The sequence below is a fragment of the Heterodontus francisci genome, chromosome 13 (assembly GCF_036365525.1).
Source record: "Heterodontus francisci isolate sHetFra1 chromosome 13, sHetFra1.hap1, whole genome shotgun sequence".
Taxonomy (NCBI): Eukaryota; Metazoa; Chordata; class Chondrichthyes; order Heterodontiformes; family Heterodontidae; genus Heterodontus; species Heterodontus francisci.
In genome coordinates, this window is record NC_090383.1 from 86,941,352 (window position 1) to 86,961,031 (window position 19,680).

At 41.9% G+C, this 19,680-nt stretch overlaps 1 protein-coding gene across 1 annotated transcript in view; it reads left to right on the top strand.

The window, feature by feature from the left end:
• Positions 1 to 19,680, top strand: part of pkdcca (protein kinase domain containing, cytoplasmic a) — a 54,071-nt gene that overhangs the window by 14,401 nt on the left and 19,990 nt on the right. The window contains exons 3-5 of the mRNA XM_068045134.1: positions 288 to 559; positions 3,209 to 3,288; positions 7,056 to 7,163. Of these exons, the coding sequence (XP_067901235.1) occupies positions 288 to 559; positions 3,209 to 3,288; positions 7,056 to 7,163 (460 nt within the window). The remainder of the gene's footprint in view (positions 1 to 287; positions 560 to 3,208; positions 3,289 to 7,055; positions 7,164 to 19,680) is intronic.

Below are 19,680 nucleotides of genomic sequence, written 5' to 3' on the forward strand. Positions count from 1 at the left end.
TGCAGTGGCATTGGAGGAACTGCATTCCAGCAAGAGGCATTTTTTGTAGGAACAAAGGGAAACCAAAATGTATAGGTACCTGAAGGCCCATTAAGTTTAAGATGTAGGATCAGCTCTGTTTGCAGATTATTCTATATATGCAACCAATTTGGTGAATTCCCTAGCTATATATATGTTATTAATGGAGAACAAGTGAAGCTATATTTTACTAAGCTCTATCCATTTGGAGTTTTTTTTTAAACTGAAGCAAATTGTATGAAGTGTACCCTGTGCTATTTTCATTGCAGATATGTTTGAGTTTGATACAGTTATTACACTATTTGGCCCATTCTCCTCTTGGCTCAGTGACATTGTTGGACTTTCGTCCTCGCCAATTTGTTATTGTCGATGGTGAACTAAAAGTGACGGATCTGGATGATGCCAGCATCAATGAAACGCCCTGTTCAAGCAACAGTGATTGTTTTATGGAGTTTCCCGCCCGAAATTTCACCTTAATCTGCTCCTTGGAGGGCAGATGTCAAAGCATGAACGAGAAGCGGAATCTTTACAACGCATATAGGTAATTGCTTCTTTCACTGCTGAACATGTCAGAAGAGCTCAGATTGCAACCACTGCTATTGTCTGGAACTGACTATTTGTCAGTTTCATCACGATGCAAAATTGCTTTGAAACTGCATTCCATTTTGTAAAGAACTTGTGTAATTGACTTCGTTCTGTGGTTCTCAGAAGGGATAATATGTCCAAACATGATACAGTCTGATATGCACTCAGTGTTTATTATGACAGGAGAAGAAAGCAATGAATAGTGAGAGTTTGCAATGATCCCAATGTTTTTACACAGTTCAGTCGCAATCTAGACAACAACAAAAAACAATCATATACAAGCAACAATTCATACTAATCTTTACAGATAGGTGCAGTTTGCTCCATTTAATTCCTTTCAGAAACATGCAGTTTGTACAAAACATCATTTAGCCACTAACACAAGCATCGTTATGAGGAAGATATGCAAGTTGGGATGTTAGAGAACATAAACCTGGTTCTACAAGATTCTGTGGGATCTGTGTGTAGAATTTCAATGCGCATGATATGAGTTGAACTTACATGTGATATGTAAAACATGAATTTGTACGTTTTATACTTTAGAAACTGCTGCCAGGTGTTCTCACTTTCTTGCATTGCCACAAAGCTGGAGTAGAAATTGCACATTTGAAGGGGGAATTGAGAATGGTTTTCATTTTCAAAGTTGATAATATTGATCAAAGGTCACATCTCCCTGTGCAACATTTCTGAACATTATGGGAGAAATAAAAGAGTATGTACATCCATTAAATGCTAATTTACCGACTGACTAACCGAAGATACCAAGTTACACTGTAATGAACGGCTGTAAGTGATTTGCAGTTATCCATGGAAAACTGCCAGAGACTTGGGTACATAACCTAAGCTGACACTTCAGTGAAGTACCGAGGGACTGTTGCAATGTTGGAGGTGTCATATTTTGGATGAGATGTTAAAACCGAGATCCTGCCTGCTCTCGCAAATTGATGTAAAAGATCTCACACTGTGATTCAAGGAAGAGCAGGGGAGTTCTCCTGGTGTTCTGTCCAGCATTTATCCCTCAGCCAACACCTAAAGCAGGTCATTTACTTAATGTTTCTGGGAACTTGCTGTGTGCAAATTTGTTGCTGCGTTTCCTGCATTACTATAGTTCTAATGTACTTCATTGGTTGTAAAGTGCCTTGGGATGTCCTGAGGTCATGAAAAAAATTCAAGTCATTTTCGTTTTAAATTTTTCTGTCGAAATCCTTGCACAGTGCTCAAACATCTACTTAGTCCAAAGCAACGTGACTGTGCTGAAAATCAATTTAAAGACTAATCATTGCTTTATTTGCTGTTAGTTATCTGACTATTCTTACTGCACACCATGCCATCATGGAGCTGATTTTCAACTCCTAACCACCACCTGAAAAATAGGCAGCCGGTAATTGAAGATCAGAAGCAAGCCTTGGCCTGATAAGATTTTCAGGTGCGCCTGTAAATGGGCCAGCAGTTCAACAACCTGAAACAGCTGGAATGCTGTTTAAATAAGCAAATCATCGTCTTACACTGGTCGTAGCGCCCTGACTGCATCTTTTCAGGTACAAATGGGATGAGTGTGCACATCGACACCCCCACGCTTTGCCCATTTCTTTCAGGATTTGAGCCATCTATACAGTGGTCCTTAAGGGGAAACTTTTATATATTTGCAGGGGCCAGGGGAGAAAAATGCTTTCTGGGCCACAAAAAAAATCTCTGGTGGGCTGCCGTAAAATTGGCAGTGTGGATCCCGTAATAGAAACCACCCATTTTTTATTTCTATTGATTTCAGTGGAACTTGAAATCAAGCGGTTTCTATTACAATGGCTGATCCACAAAGCCAGTGTAACACCCAGACAGGAAAGATGAAAATATACACCCTTGTTTTTTGCTCCTGCAGGGAGAGGATACGCTCAGCTTTGCTTTTTTTAATACTTGATAAAGTTCACAAATAATAGAAAACCTAGTGGGCAGGGTTGGAGGGGAGGTGGAAGTGGCTTTTTAGTGATAATGTGAAACAGGTGATAATGAATCTGCAGCTCATTTTACACCCTGCCCGAGTTACTTCAATGGAAAAGAAGATTGGGCAATTTGATCTGAGGCTGCTGATTTGCTATCGTCCCTTTTGCAGTTTTACCCAAGATCAGTTTTAACCTCACTTACTTCTAAAATAACATTAACAGGGTATCTTTTGAATAAGACTTATGGAGCTAATAAAATAATGAGGGTGAAATTCAACTTCAGTGGGGGTGCAAAATGGGCCATAGTAGATTGATGATTCATTCTACAACTGCTCGGATTTCCCTTTCCACTGTCTTCATACAATTCATTTTGCACCTCTGCCCTAGCTGAATTTCATGCCCAATGACTCCAATCTCACATTTATGACAAAGCCTAAACCCTAGCTTTTAGCTAAAATTAATATACTATTGATGGTGTGTAAGAATCATTGGTAACAAATGTAATTTATAGCAGAGTGGCATTGCCTGTTAGAAAGTTGGCTGACTGACTTTAGACCAAAGATTGCTTCAGGTAAGGTGAGATCAGTAGTGGTAGTGGAAGAAAAATGATAAATCTCTTACCTATTAAAAAGGTGCCTAACACAGCTCAATATTTGCTCCTATTGCAGGTTCTTCTTTACCTATCTCTTGCCACACAGTGCCCCATCAAGTCTACGGTCACTACTGGATACTGTAGTGAATGCTACAGGTATGGAATTGAAACCTTTATTTCACTGGCTTCATTCTGTCTGAAGGTTTCAGTTTAAATTGTGTATTTTTGGAAATAGTTTGACAAGAATGACACCAGAATCCTGTTCCTGCAATAGATTAGGATGGAATCTATAAGTAACTAGGGTACTTTTAAGCAGCTTGACTTTTCAATCTGATGAAACAGTCAAACATATTAGATATGTTTCATTGATTTATGCTTAATCACATAAACCCTTTATTGAATATATTTCTATGTACAAAAAGAAACCACTTAGTGCCAATAACATTGTTTTGATTGGTTTCCAGCTTCTTTGTCATTTCATCTAATTTGATCTCCTAATTTAACTTGTACAATTTAACAGCAAGCAACAACTTGCATTTATCTTTTGTAGAAAATGTAGAAAAAAAGTGTTCAATGTGCTTCACAGAGGCACAAGGGGAAAATGGACACCAAGCCAAAGGAGAAATTAGGAAAGGTGACCAAAAGTTTGATCAAAGAGATGCATTTTAAGGAAGGTCTTAAAGGAGGAGAGGTTGTGCAGTGGCAAAAGAGTTAAGGAGGTAATTCCAGAATACGGGACCTAGGCTGCTGTAGGCATGGCTGCCAATGGTGGGGCAAAGGGAGAGCATGCACAAGAGGCTGGAGATAGAGAAGCAGCCGGGATGGGGCTGGAGAAGGTTTCAGAAATAGGCAGGGATGAGGCCATGGAGAGTCTTAAAATCAAGACTTGGAATTTTACATTTGAAGCATTGGGGACCAGTGGTTAATCCATGTCAATGAGAACCTAACTTTTATTATAGGCAAAAAGCCATGGTTGTCTGACAATGTTATTCACGTCTTTGGTCGGGACTGTTTCAGTGGTGTGGGAAGGGCAGAAATCTGATTTGAGGGATTGAGACAGGGAGTATTCACAGGTCTGTATGGGCAGCAGAATTCATCAAGTAGAGAGATATAATCAATTGAAAATATAAGTGTTTCATTGTTTTGTGTGGTTTTCTTAACCTTACAGAAAGAACAAAGAAGTACCTGTGATGAGAGATTGAACCTCCAATGATTTCAATGGGCATTTTACTGGAAAATCTGTTTATTTAATAAATTGCATCTTTCACATTTTAGAGAGTGCTATCCGCTGAATTACTATTAGTAGTGACTTTATGCAATTAAGAGGATAGTGTAACCTGCACTATGAGAGATGGATTGGAATAAGGAAGATAGTCCTCACAGCAAACACATACAAAGGCAGATCCCATTGTGTTATATTGTTTCCTTTGTCTTTATTTGAAAGCAAAGATGAAAACAGAATTGGAGACTCAAACCTCTCTCTAAGAATCCAGCTGGGGTGTTACGCCATCGAAGAATCCCAGTGCTATATGTGTTGTGCTCCAGGAAGAAACTGGGGTTTTCATTTATAGCTGAAGGGAATTGGCATATACTAGAGCTATAGAGGAGCAGAAGAACAGCAGATGATTGGACAGGGGAAAATCAGAATGTAAAAATTATTGGAAATAAGTAGAATTTTGTATGAGATAGATATGCAGATCAATAAATCATACCTGCTTTTTGTTTTGCTGCAACTGGATGTAAATGGTTGTTGAAAAACTTTTTCAAAACTGAATAGCTTCACCAAACCATTCAAACCACTGCAGTGGTTCAAGAAGGCAGCTCACCACCAGCTTATCAAGGGCAATTAGGGATGGGCAATAAATGCTGTCCTAGCCAGCGATGTCCACATCCCATGAACAAAAAAAAATTCATGGTTTCATCCAACATTAAATAGCATTACTAAGAAGAGCAAGAATTCACAAATTCTCTAAATCATTCCACAAAAAATCCATTATCCTTTCCCAAATGCTAATCTAAATCCTGTTGTGCTAAAAGCACATTGCAGGTGAGAGCTATGGGCTTTACCAATCTATAAAGTTTGGGTCCTATTTTAATTATACGATTAACAAAAAGCTTACCTATAACTATTCATTCTCATTCAACATTGTTTTTAGATCCAATGTGATCATATAACAAAAATTTGCAACTTTCTACCTGGGTAAAATCCAGCTCTTTGGAAATGGTCCATTCAGTAAATGGATCTTGCAGATTAGATATAGCCTTTCTAGTATTTATCAGTGACTTGGTATTTCAAACAATACTTGCTTACTGCAACACAGGTGCAAACTTGTTTCATTCTTCACAAGGTAACCATGAATGCATCTTGTCACTAATGTTCTGACCTCCTGTTGTGTGATACCACAGCAAAAAGGAAAGATTAAGCCACTGCTTCCACTGGAACAAACATGGTGCTTGACTCTAATGAAAGTAATCACATTGTTCTCAGTCAGGTTTCTAGATGGATGCCAGTAAGATATACCCTTATGGGGGTGAAAGGGAAAAATATTGTATTCGATGGCTCGTGCTACTGTATCCTTGTTGTTTGACTCAACAACAGATGGTAGTTGAACCAGCTGAGCAACCCTCACCTGGTTGAGAAATGGATTTGTGGTGTCAAGCTACAACATGAAAAGGGCAGGGATGGGACCCAGACTTCTTCCTCTTCTTCCTGTAGATCTGCTTAATTTTGAAAGAATATACAATGTTGCTGGATATCATGCCCACAGTGCCGATCTCACACTCAGTTTATTAATAACACATCCACTGTGCAACAACATAATGAATGCATTCTGGAGATGCAGCTCAGATAAATCCATTCCACTTGGTACTAATTGTAAAGTAGCCAACACAGATGCTACTGTCAGACCAGAAGGATTTTGACTATAGTGGTGTTTGCCAACAGTATCTTTGTGACATTTGCATTATGTTAATATATTTCATTGAGAATCATATAAAGCTCTCAACATCATGTGTTTTTTTTTGTAATCACCTAGCTCTCCTATTTCCCTTCCTGTAGTCCGCTCCATATCATGTACTTTTGCTACCTAAATTGGAGATATGGTCAAATGCCATTTTATAGTTAGAAATTAAGGAGTGTGACCTTTGTTAATCTGTTAATTGTGTATCAATTGTTTGATTATATGCAGGTGGAGGGTGTTAATTGGGGTCTTGAGCATTTATAAGCACTTACTGTGACAGGTGGAGAGTTTGAGTGAGGAGCTACATGTTTGCATTCCTTTTTATTCTGTACAATAAATGTGAAACTGAGTAAAGATAGGCTCCAGCATTTCCTTCCATAACAAGCTTTCTGGAGTTTAACAACCTTATCTAATATTCTATTGCCCCCTTCCTTCATGTGGTGACATGCCTGAATTCTGACATAATTGAAATCACGAATTTGCTGTCTGGGGACTTGCAGAGAGAACCTGCTCTGTGCCATTGAACTGCCCTGAACATTAGGTTTCGACTAGTTTTTTAAATTAAGAAGCCTAGCTGCAGGTCTAGGGCCTGTAGTGCAAGGATGAGAAAAATAGAAGACAATGGATATCAAAAAGTAGCAGTTAAGTGACTCTTATGTTTGGATTTTAAATGTTTTGAGGATTGTATGGTTTGTAGGAGGAGAAAAAGACTGGTGTTCCACAGTTTTTTAGGCCCTGTGGAAGAGTAAAAGAATTAGCCAGACAGAACAATGAGTACAATGAATATTGAGTTCAACACATTGTGAATGTAGGGGGGTCAGAAGAGGAACAAAAGAAAACTGTTCAGAGCAGCACTGACCATAGCCATGTTGAGAAGCTAAAATGGAAAGAGAAAGTCACATTGTGCTCAAGTGATTGAAAAAGACAAGAAAGTATTTAACTGAAACATTGTTTGTTTTGCAGGGGAGTTACGCTGGGGGATAGACGAGACACTGGCTCAGCTAGAGGAAGTTCTGTACCTGTTCAAGAGTGGTTTATATCTGCAGAATGTTACAAGAAGCCGAACTTCTGGTAAGACAGTCTCAATTACACTAACTGCAAGACTGCCAAACCTCCAAACATGCTGTGTACTGTTTGAGCATCAGGTTAAATGGAGGGGGCAGGGATACTTTGATTCATCACATATTGTGTCATTGATTGAAATGTTCAAAGTCCTGTGATGAAAGAGTCTGTGGTTTGAGCTGTATGAAGAAAAATAATTATAATGTAATAGCCACATATATTAATCCTGGCATGTGTTTAGGTGGGGTTACATTACATCTGTGTTTGGTTCTCTGCTATGGATAACTTAAAAAAATTACCTTTTATTTTATTACACAGCAATCTATGTAAAGTAATTTTGTTTGATTGATGCTGTGAAAACAAGTAACAACTTGAGATTTTTGAGACTTTATTTCAGTGTCATAATCTATGTTACCATTTAACATTTTCCAAGAGGAAATTTCCATTTAGGTGTCATTACTCCCTGCCCCTTTTCAATGGGGAGGGGATTGTTGAGTGGGGTGGGGGGGGGGGTGGTGGTGGGGGAAGAGGGGGGATGGTGTGGGAAGGGTAATAGATCAACACCGTTTTACTGTATGTCCATGAAATAGGTTAATGTCCAGAACTCGTTGAACATCAAAATTGCCAGGAGTAGAATCTGTCGCTTTACAGTACGGGAAGAAAAAGCAGAATGCGAATTGCCCTCCTCCAAGATGTCAGCTTTTGCTCAGCGGTAGCATTTTTGCCTCTGGGCTGAATTTTACCCTCGGCAGACAGGAGCCGTCCACCGACAGAAATGTCGGTGATGAACCCGCCTCCGTCTGGCCTGGGGATCTGGACCACGTTTTGCGGTCCCTCAGCCTTTAATTGGTCTGAGGCGGGACTTCCACCTCATTGAGGCAGGAAGCCCTGCCTAATAGAAATGCGGGCCAATCAGCAGCTCTCTGTCTCAGCAGCGCCACCGGGAGCAGTGTCCACTGCTGGGACTGCAACCCAGCTGAAGACAGAAGATGTCAGGGAGCCCTGGGAAACCGGTATGTTTTTGGGGCCTCACCAGGGGCAATCAGTCGGGCCCCGGCAAGGCAAGGGTGGTTGATTGGGGGGACGGGGGTGTGTGTTGGGTGTTGCGAGTGATTGGGGCATCAGGGGCGGCCTGCCGTCTGGCACAAGGTGGGGCCTGATCATGAGGCCCCCCCCCGCTCCCCCGCCCCACCCCCCAGCCCCATCACAAAGCCACCTGCTTTTTTCAGGCAGCTTCCCTTGGGCCTGGGCCACCCGACCTGCCAAGGGTAAAATCCTCATGGCGGCGGGTGGAGGCCCTTAATTGGCCATTAACTGGCCACTTAAAGGTCTTGATTGGTCTGGGGCGGACAGGCTGTTTTTTGTCGCCACTGCCCTGCGCAAAGTGGAGGCAGGAGTGGGTTGGGAAAGGTCCCCCCCAGCCTCCTGCTCCATTTTACTCCCCCCCCCCCCCCCCCCCACTACCACCGCTTTCCCGGTCTTTGGGGGGTGGTGTAAAATGTAGCCCTCTGAGTCAGAAGGTTGTGGGTTCAAGTCCCACTACAGAGAAACAAATTAAAAAATTTAGGCTGGTGCACCATGCAATACTGAGGGATTGCTACACTGTCAGAGGTGCCAACTTTCAGATGAGATGTTCAATCAAGGCCCCGTCTGCCCTCTTGGGTGGGTATAAAAGATCTCACGGCACTATTTTGAAAAAGATTAGAGGCAGTATACTTGGTGTCCTGGCTAATAATTATGTCCGAATCAACATCACTAAAACAAATTATCTGATCATTATCTCATTTCTGTTTTGAGACCTTGCTGTGTGAAAATTAATGCTGCATTTTCCTATAATACAACAGTGGCTGACACCATTTTAAAAAAAAAAGCTTTTAATTGGCTCTAAAGTGCTTTAGATGTGCTGAGGTTATGAAAGGCATTATATAATTGCAAGCAATGTTCCCTCTAATTTGCGTGGGTGTGTGGCTGTGCAGCAATCTGGAATGCAGTGCACAGTCAACCAACATTCCCTTTAAGTTGTGTGTGCATGCAGCCATGCAGCAATCTTACAGAGACCACGCAGTGCAACAAACAGTCCATGCACTGCGAAGAAAAATTAATGTGAACATTAATTGCAAATCTTATTTTTCTTTGACCTGAAGAATGGCAGAAGCTTAAGAGCAAATTTCTTATTTCCCAGATAAAATATGTAATTAATGCATATTGTGTGCAGATGTGTCCCTGCACATGTCGGAAACATGTGGAGGTGAAGTTGAGGTGTCGGAGGGAGCGCACAAACCTCCAAATTATACAACTACCTGACCCTTAAAGCACCACCTGCCCCTCATGTGGCAGAGTCTGCAGCTCATGCATTGGACTTATCTCAGAACCTATTGAACTGGTGTGGAAGTAAGTCATCCTCGTTCCTGAGGGACTGCCTAAGAAGGGAAGAAATATGCAAATTGGACTTGCAAAGAGAAAAAGAAAGACTTGCATTTATATAGTGCCTTTCACAACCTCCAGATGTCCCAAAGTGGTCTACAATTTTTGAAGTGCAGTCACAGTTGTAACTTAAGAAACACAGAAGCTAGTTTTCACACAACTAAATCCCATAATCAGCAATGTAATAAGGACCAGATTATCATCTTTGAATAGTGCCATGGGATCATTTACATCCTCCTGAGAGAGCACGAGGGTCACAGTTTAACATCTCTTCGGAAAGGCAGCACCTCCAACAGTATAGCACTCCCTCAGTACTGCACTGGAGTGTCAGCCTAGATTTTGTGCTCAAGTCTCTGAAGTGGGGCTTGAACTCATTCCTTTCTGACACAGAGGAGAGATTGGTACCAACTGAGACATGGTTGATGCAGCTGTTCTAAGACACCAAACGCAAAAGCAAAGTAAAAAATGGGTGAAGCTTGCCTAGTACCAGGCATCGAGTGCCTTAAAGAGATTACTGGAAGTTGCTCAAAAAAGGTCAGGAAATTTTAATTTCTTTTTGAGAGCCCAGTTAAAGCAAGAGTGTTCCTGTTAGACTCACCAGAAAAGCTGGCCTTTTGCTAGTTTGTTCCATTTCCTCTCCCTCCCCCTGATTGCCTCCTTGGCTCTCCCAGACCTGGCTTATCAGCTGATTTCCTGCACTCCCCTGATCGGTGAGCTTCAGTGAAGCACCTACTTGGCATCCACAGCTTGCTGTTGGCATTTAAATGATGCCCAAAGCCAAATTTGACATGGGCCTCAGGCTTGCAAGGACCAACATGCAGAACTGTTGCCCACTTAGGGGTAAATTGGCGATGCCGCCAGGACCTTACCTCTTACAGGCAGCGGATGGGCCCCCCACTGAAGCCGAAGCATGGCAGGTGAGTGGAGCAGGTTGGGGGGCTAGCGGGGCCTCTAATTACTCCCCACCTCTCCCCTGGAACATCGAGTGCCAGGGGGCTACAGCTGTGGCCGCAGGCCATCCTGTGGAGAGGTTCCCACTCTACATTAATGGCCTGGCAGCTGTGACCACAGTTTGTTTTAAGCTGTTGTTGAAGTCTTCAGAGCGTGCCTCCAGCTTGAGGTGCCCTCATGGTTCCCCCACCTACATTGACTCTGCCTATCTCTCCTGGTAAGGCTGCTGGCTGTCTGTGCGGCCTGCCTGCTGTCCTTAATTGGACAGGGCTCCTGGAGGTGGCCTGTTAATTGGACGCCTCCAGTAAAATTGCACAGGCGAGTGAACCTCATATACCATCGGATTTAAAGCTAAGGCGGTAAGATTCCATATGATGTGTCTCTCTTTATAAAACAGCTCATCCATTGACTTCCTCTGAGTAGCACCACAGGAAATTTGTTCAAGTGAAATAAAAACAGAAATGCTGGAAATTCATAGCAGGTCTGTCAGCACCAGAAGGAGAAAAGGCAGCTAACATTATGGGAAGGACTCTTCATTAGAAACAATCCCTTTTTCTTTCAGTCATTCCTGTTCATGTAGAATATGTGCTTTTCATAAAAAAATCGAACAAAACTAAAGTTCAGATTGTGTTTCCTGTATATTCCAGAGCCATTGCATTTTTTGACTCTTAATATTGTAATAATGTTCAAATCTGTCACATTCCATTGCTCAGTACAGTTCATAGGAATATCATAATGAGACAAAATAAAAATAAAGAAGAATTCTGAACGGGTTTGGGTTATGGGCAGTCCCTAATCTACTGCAGTCGAGTTGTCCAGTTTTTCTGGCTGGTTGACGGTTGTTTGATTTGAAATGGGCGTCTGTCGCTTACTGCTTCACTGCAGCTGTATAGCAGAGGGAGACGAGTGATGATTGATTGTGGAGTTCATCGTGGGGAACACAAAAGACAGAAAATCCATTCATTGTCAAACAGAACTGAAGTAACCCCAGATTCTCTGTAGTTACCTTGCTTCATAATTAGCATGAAAAGCTGCACAGGTGTTCCGATGATTTTCTAATTCTCTGATGTCTGTCATGCTCCCTGCTGACACGCCTGTCATTGCATTAAATTTATGCTCAGCACCACAATCAATATAACAAACATTCCTTTGTCGAAAAGTGCTAGGAAGGTTGTGGTTTGTCTGGTGGTAGTTGATCCCAGTTTAAGTGGCAAATCAGAACCCAAAGTGAGGTGATGTGGATTAACTGCTGTGTGTTTTGATTTGAAAAAATTGATGAGAGATGTACTACATCTAGAAAAGAGAGAGTATAGGAACAGCAGGAAAGCTATGGTCAGTTTTTCTCTGTCCTTCTCTTGTTCACTCTGTTTTCAATTGTCACACTTTCTCTTCCTCCCTTTTCCTTATCACATCCTATCTCTCCCTCCCTGTCTCTCTCAATTTGTTTTTTTGTACTCTTTCTCCTTTCTTTATCTTTCTCCCTCCCTTTCCCTCTCCCAGTCACATTTCTGTCTTTCTTTCCCTCCCTGCCTGTCATATTATTTCTCCTTCCTTCCCCTCTTTCCCCATCTTCCTCTCTCACACCTTGGGCTGGATTTTATTCATGCGCCATGCTCTGCAGTGGCGAGCTTTGAATTCAGCGGCATTCCGACATGGAAGGGCTGCCGCACCTCCTCCACGATATTACATACCAGCTGTTTTAAATAGAGGGGGGGCGGAGCGGTCGTCTCTGATGACATTATTGGAGAGGATTCTGAGAGACAGGATTTATGATTATTTGGAAAAGCATAGTTTGATTAGAGACAGTCAGCATGGCTTTGTGAGGGGCAGGTCATGCCTCACAAGCCTTATTGAATTCTTTGAAGATGTGACAAAACACGTTGATGAAGGAAAAGCAGTGTATGTGGTGTATATGGATTTTAGCAAGGCGTTTGATAAGGTTCCCCATGGTAGGCTCATTCAGAAAGTAAGGAGGCATGGGATACAGGGAAAGCTGGCTGTCTGGATACAGAATTGGCTGGCCCATAGAAGACAGAGGGTGGTAGTAGATTGAAAGTATTCAGCCTGGAGCTCGGTGACTGGTGTTCCGCAGGGATCTGTTCTGGGGCCTCTGCTCTTTGTGATTTTTATAAATGACTTGGATGAGGAAGTGGAAGGCTGGGTTAGCAAGTTTGCCGATGACACGAAGGTTGCTGGAGTTGTGGATCGTGTGGAAGGCTGTTGTAGGTTGCAACGGGACATTGACAGGATGCAGAGCTGGGCTGAGAAGTGGCAGATGGAGTTCAACCTGGAAAAGTGTGAAGTGATTCATTTTGGAAGGTCGAATTTGAATGCAGAATACAGGCTTAAAGACAGGATTCTTGGTAGTGTGGAGGAACAGAGGGATCTTGGGGTCCATGTCCATAGATCGCTCAAAGTTGCTACCCAAGTTGATAGGGTTGTTAAGAAAGCGTATAGTGTGTTGGCTTTCATTAACGGGGATTGAGTTTAAGAGCCGCGAGGTTATGCTGCAGCTCTATAAAGCCCTGGTTAGACCACACTTGGAATATTGAGTTCAGTTCTGGTCGCCTCATCATAGGAAGGATGTGGAAGCTTTAGAGAGGGTGCAGAGGAGATTTACCAGGCTGCTGCCTGGACTGGAGGGCCTGTCCTACGAAGAAAGGTTGAGGGAGCTAGGGCTTTTCTCATTGGAGCGAAGAAGGATGAGAGGTGACTTGATAGAGAGGGGTACAAGATGATGAGATGCATAGATAGAGTGAATAGCCAGAGACTTTTTCCCAGGGTGGAAAGGGCTATCACCAGGGGGCATAATTTTAAGGTGATTGGAGGAAGGTTTCGGGGAGATGTCAGAGGTAGGTTCTTTACACAGAGATTGGTGGGTGCGTGGAATGCACTGCCAGCGGTGGTAGTAGAAGCAGATACATTAGGGACATTTAAGCGACTCTTGGATAGGTACATGGATGATAGTAGTATGAAGGGTGTGTAGGTAGTTTGATCTTAGAGTAGGTTAAAGGGTCGGCACAACATCGTGGGCCGAAGGGCCTGTACTGTGCTGTACTGTTCTATGTTCTATGACATAGAGGGGGCGGCTGCCGCATCCCCAGTCCCCATCTTACCCAACTTCCTACTGTATGGTTCTCATGATCTGCTCTATTTTATTTTATGATTTGTGGCGTTGGGTACCAGGATAATATGAATTTCTCTAAATTGCAAGTGGTCCAGTGTGCAGGAGTGCTCCTCCGGGCTCCCCAAGACGTTTAAGCCTCCCCTGCCCCAGGCTTCCCTCCCCTGATTGTGAGCCCTCCAGACCTCATTCCTAACCACATACCTGACTGCTGGAGACTGTACCTTTGGGCCCTTGATTGTAGCCCCCTACCAACCACAATCACAATCCCACTCCCACCTGCTGGTCAGCTAAAACTTGCTGATGGGTTCAGGCATGGTCCTTACAGGGCCCATGCATGTGAGGCTTGAGTTAAAATCTCACGCTGCAGAGGGCCTGACAATTTCCTGTCCACCTCAGCTCAAATCCCGCCAGGAGTTAAAATTGAAACTAGAGTCTCATGAAAAAGCTCTTCCTGTATTCTTCCATCAATTGAACATTGACTAAGTGGAGAGAGAATAACACACTTGATAGTTCTGCTGCAGCAAGAGGTTTTCCACTCCTCCCCCCACCTCAGGCTAAACTCCAATCCTTGGCAGAAATGTGGTGTGTGCCCACCTAGCAATATTTAAGTGAGCTGACCACAGGCCCTGCTCCATCTCATTTCTGCTGGTGTCACAGCCAAATGGAAGTTCTGGGCTGTAGTATCTCTCTCCCCTCTGAACCAGTGAACATCAGGTAGGAAAGAGGATAAGCCATAAAAAGGGACAAAAATAAATGTATAAATTTAATGGATGAATTACAAAAATGAAAAATACAAGAAGATTTAAATCAAATAAAATCAATGGAAAGAATGCACAATACTAGTCTCAGGGCTGAAACAATGTTTTCACTTACCATAGAGCTTATATAGTAATGTACAGCGCTGCACTAATATGGGAGAGCTGCTTATGTAATAGATGTGTTTGCACAGGCACAGCTCAGGGTTGAGAAAATGGGTGGTACATATAGGCTGTATGAGTTCAGCTATGCAGTATAGGATGCAGCTTCTATTAATTGTATATTAATTGTATTTAATTTTATGCAGGTGGTGAACATTAACTGGGGACTCATTTGTGCTCCTATAAATAGGTTCAGACTGAAATTGTGGTGGCTAGGTTAGGAGATGCATGCATGTAATATGTATGTCAGTAAATAAAGGCTGATAAAACTCTGGAAAGATTGGCTCCAGTTCCATCCTTCACCACCTGGCTTTCTAGATTAGAAAGCTTTTGTATGAAGATTGGATCCTACAGTGTGTGTTTTCTGTTTTGGAGACTGGACTGCACAGTGCTTTCTGTGGGTGAAATATGTCAGTCACATTATTAGAAGTTACTAAATTTGGTATATCATCCACAGCCTTGTTGGAAGCTATGTGTAGAGAAGGAAGACTCAAGGGTAGATTTGTATCTTCACCTCCTGGGCAGTAATCTAGTGGAGTAGATTACTCACCTTTTCTTCATGCCTTTGAAATAAATGGGTTCTATAACAGTTGAGAAATCCACCTGCCAGATTACCGCTCAGACAATGAAGATGTAAACTGATTCTATACTGCCTGTGAAGAACAGATAAAAGGACAATTGAGATTTGAACACGTAAATCGTGAAGACTTTGCAATGTCTCAAGTTAATAAAATGATGTTTAGTTTAGTTCATTTCTGCACAGAATACTATGCTCTGTCAGGTTTCATATTTAAACAAAGTGGTTTTTTTTTCCTTTTTGTGGGTAGGTGCTTAAATGGTGGGCTTACATTTTATTTTGGTGCAGCTGTACTTCTGGAACGATGGTGTATTTGCAGGTGATAACTTGGGAAAGTCTGGCATTTTTCCAGCCAGGATCAGCACTAAGCAGTAAATCACAACCTGACTGCTGTGGGTAGAGTAAATGGTCATTAGGGCTGATTAAATTCAGCTTCAGGGGTTCTTCAGACAAGCTGAATAAAGAGACCACAATCTATTGCACCTATTACACTGCATTAAAACTGTAAAGTGAGTTTGTTTGACCCTACAGGCTTTTGGGGATATGGGCTTATTTAGAATGTATACAAGAGTTATTACTGGTGAATTGTGGCTGTTATAATCTTTTATTTTTACCTATATGTATTCACAGTAACTTGCCTGCAGGCGACTGTAACAGATCATTTTGTACTCACCAAGACTGTTTACATGTGATGTATGGTATTTGTTCTTTGAAAGAAGCATGACTGTCAAGTTAATTCAACTCCAACACATAAATCGAAAGTGGAAATTATCGACAAACTTCAAGATTTTTATCAAGAAATTTTTTTAAAGGAAAAACATGTCCAATTAGGCAAAGCCAAAGAATTGATCTAGCAGTAATATAGACCTTCAGTCAGCTTTGCAGCATACAGCCATCTACCCTTAAAAGTGGTAGATAGAAGTTGCTATGGAGAATCTGCTGGCTGGTAGTGTAAACTTTACAACAGTATTTGTTTCCACAAATTTTCTCCCCTTTTCTTTTGAAGGCACTGAATCTTTCTGGGGTACGGTTCTGTGGGAACTTAGTCTTCTGGCACCTGACCTAAGTCGTCATTCTCCATGTTTGAGCCGAGAATGAGAGTGTGCAGATTGTTCGATTGAGAGGAATCGCAGCTGAATCCAAACCCAACTTTGTCCGATGTCGACATATGCACTTGCAGGTATTATCAGATCATAATCAGAAGCAGCAACGGTGCCTGATTATTTTAATCCTCTCCAGCTCAGCAAAGACTGGGGATCAAACCTCAGATCTTTCTTGCCTGCTGGCTCCAACTCACATTGGGGAGTGCATTTATCGATTGAGTATCTGGGCAGGACTTTTTTTCTAAAGCAATGAATTAACCCGTAGTAATTTTTAAAATTGGCAAAATCAGGTGGAAACTTCTACACGAGAGGAAGGGAAATCAGCAAGAAAGCCACACTCATCAACTCCTGTTGGCTGCTCAGTTTGGCATTGGCAGAAGCAAAGTTGGTGAGAGGCTCAAGGAACCAAGGAAAAAGAAGGTAAGTATGTAAGCTGAAAAAGGGTTCCATGAGCCTGGAAAAATACTGTACCATTAGCAAAAATTGTCCTTCTTTAATAATTTTTAAAATGACTGCATGAAATAAAAAATCTTTAAGGCTGGAGCCAAACCTCCCAAAAAAACAAAAATCCAAATATACAAATTGTAAGCTAACATGATGAGGGCAAAGCAGAGGCTCTAGGGTCCCTACATATGAAGCTGCAGCATGCAAGTTGTAATATTTGTCACTTAAAATAAAAAGCTTCAAAGTACAAGAACTGCACAGAAGGGAATGCCCCGATCACCAAGACAGTTCAACATTAGAAATGACAAAATCACCCAGGAGTAGCTGGCAGGAAATATTACCACAGGCTACAACTTGAAACTGCTTAAGTCTTGTCTGGGAAACGAGCCGTCTGGAGGCAGCAAAACATCAAACAGTCTGATTAAATGGCATTTTATCCACAGTCTCACAAAAAACTGCTGACATCAACATTCAAATTATATTTTTAAAAAATAACTTAATAATTCTGACAAATGTTGATTTTGTTTTATGCAATTTACCACTGCAAATGTAGATTCATATTTAAATGCATTGTGAGAAATGAAAATGTGTGAATTTATTACTGTGCCTATCTGGTGATGGACATGTAATTAGTACTTTAAAAGACCATTAGGGTGTAAATCAACCATAACCTTGCCTTTTGTACTATGATTTACAACAATGAGCCTTCAAATTTTATTGAAACTTTTCAGGTGAAGGCCTCTCTTGGCAGGACACGAGACTGAACTTGACCAAGCTTCAATAAAATCTAACTATTTTAAAGCAATGAGATGTCTCCAATAGGGGGGTGTAAAAGTTGAGAACAGCTGCTTGAGTGTGCTTGGTCTTTTGATAAGTTGAAGTTTGTTGCATACTATTTTGTGCAAGGCTGGTCGTTGTTCACAAGAAATCTTTAGTCCCCTCATCTGAAATCAACCAGTCCTGCTAACGGCTTTGAATGACTGTGAAAGATATAGGAGTAATTGCTGACTTGCGGGGAGGATTTGGCACAGAGATGAACAGAAGCTGACAACACAAGCATGCCTTTTGCATACCTGCACAATGGATTGTCGGAAGTCCCCCTTTTCTAGCAGGTGTCTCTGATTGTTGCCAAACTCACCTTGGCTAACATCCAGAATCATCCATATTTAAAGGATAAAGATTTATGCATAGTGGGCAGTGATCTTTATTTATTTATTTTTATTTAGAGATACAGCACTGAAACAGGCCCTTCGGCCCACCAAGTCTGTGTCGACCATCAACCACCCATTTATACACTAATCCCATATTCCTACCATATCCCCACCTGTCCCTATATTTCCCTACCACCTACCTATACTAGGGGCAATTTATAATGGCCAATTTACCTACCAACCTGCAAGTCTTTTGGTGGTGGGAGGAAACCGGAGCACCCAGCGAAAACCCACGCAAACACAGGGAGAACTTGCAAACTCCGCACAGGCAGTACCCAGAATTGAACCCGGGTCGCTGGAGCTGTGAGGCTGCGGTGCTAACCACTGCGCCACTTTCTGCAACATAATGTCGCCACTCACAGAAAATTACTCCTAATAATTGGGACAGGACTGTAAATCAGACAAAATGTTCCCTCTTATTCAAAGGTAAAAGTGAATTGAGACCAATATAGTTTTTATTCATTCTTGGGGTATGGTGGTCGCTGGTATTTATTGTCCATTCAAAGTTGTTTCCAAGATGGTCGTGGATGGTTTTTATCTTGAACTGCTGCAGGCCACGTGACTCATCCACACTCATCCAGGCAAGTGGAGAGTATTCCACCAAACTCCCAACATGCCTTGCAAATGGTGGAAAGGTTTTGGGGTGTCAGGAGGTGAGCCACTTGCCACAGACTCCCCAGTCCCTGATCTGCCTCCCTCTGTACCATACATTTCCTATGTTTCTATGTTCTATGCTCTCATTGCCATAACATTTATGTACCTCATTGAATGCTAAAGAGAAGTGGTTAAGCTCTCTCTTGGAGGTGGTCATTGTTTGGCAATATTGTGGCACAAATATTATTTGACACGTTTAAGCCCAAGCGTGGACATTTTCCAGATCTTGCTATATGCCTGTATGTTATCTGAGAGTATGTGTGTGAAGCTAAATGTATGCAATCATGATCATCCCCATTTCTGACCTTTTGATGGAGGGAAGGTCATTGATAAAGCAGCTGAAGATAGTTGGGCCTAGGGTGTTGCCCTGAGGAACTCCTATCTTGAAACTGATATGCTGACTTCCAATGACCACAACTATGTTCCTTTGTTCCAGTTATGACTCCAGTCATGGGAGTAGGTTATGTGGATGGGAGCAGGAAATTACAAACAGAGGTAGACAGACTAAGTGAGTGGGCAAAACTATGGCAAATGCAGTTCAGTGTAGGAAAAAGTGAGGTCATCCACTTTGGATCTGTGAAAAACAAAGTGAAATATATTCTTAATGGTGAGAGTTTAGGAACTGTTCAGGAGCAAAGGAATTTAGGTGTCCATGTACACTAATAACTAAAAACTATGCACAAGTACATAAAGTAATCAAAAAGGCAAAGAGAATGGCAGCCTTTATGTCAAATGATGCTTCAGTTGTGCAGAGCCTTGGCCAGACTATACCTGTGTTCAGTTTTGAGTACTGAACCGCAGGAGATATATATTGGCCTTGAAAGCATGCAGCACAGATTCACCAGAATAACATCAGGGCTTAAAGGGTTAAATTATATGGACTGGTTGCATAAACATGACTTGTATTCCCTTGAGTTTAGATAGGTGAGGGATGACTTAATTTAGATGTTTAAAATGATAAAGGGATTTGATAAGATAAATACTGAGAAACAATCTGGTGGGGGAATCCAGAACAAAGAAAATAACAGCTAAACCATTTGAGATTGAAATCAGGAAGCACTTTTTCACACAAAGTGCAGTGATATCTCGAATTGGCTGTCCCCCAATAGATTGTGAAT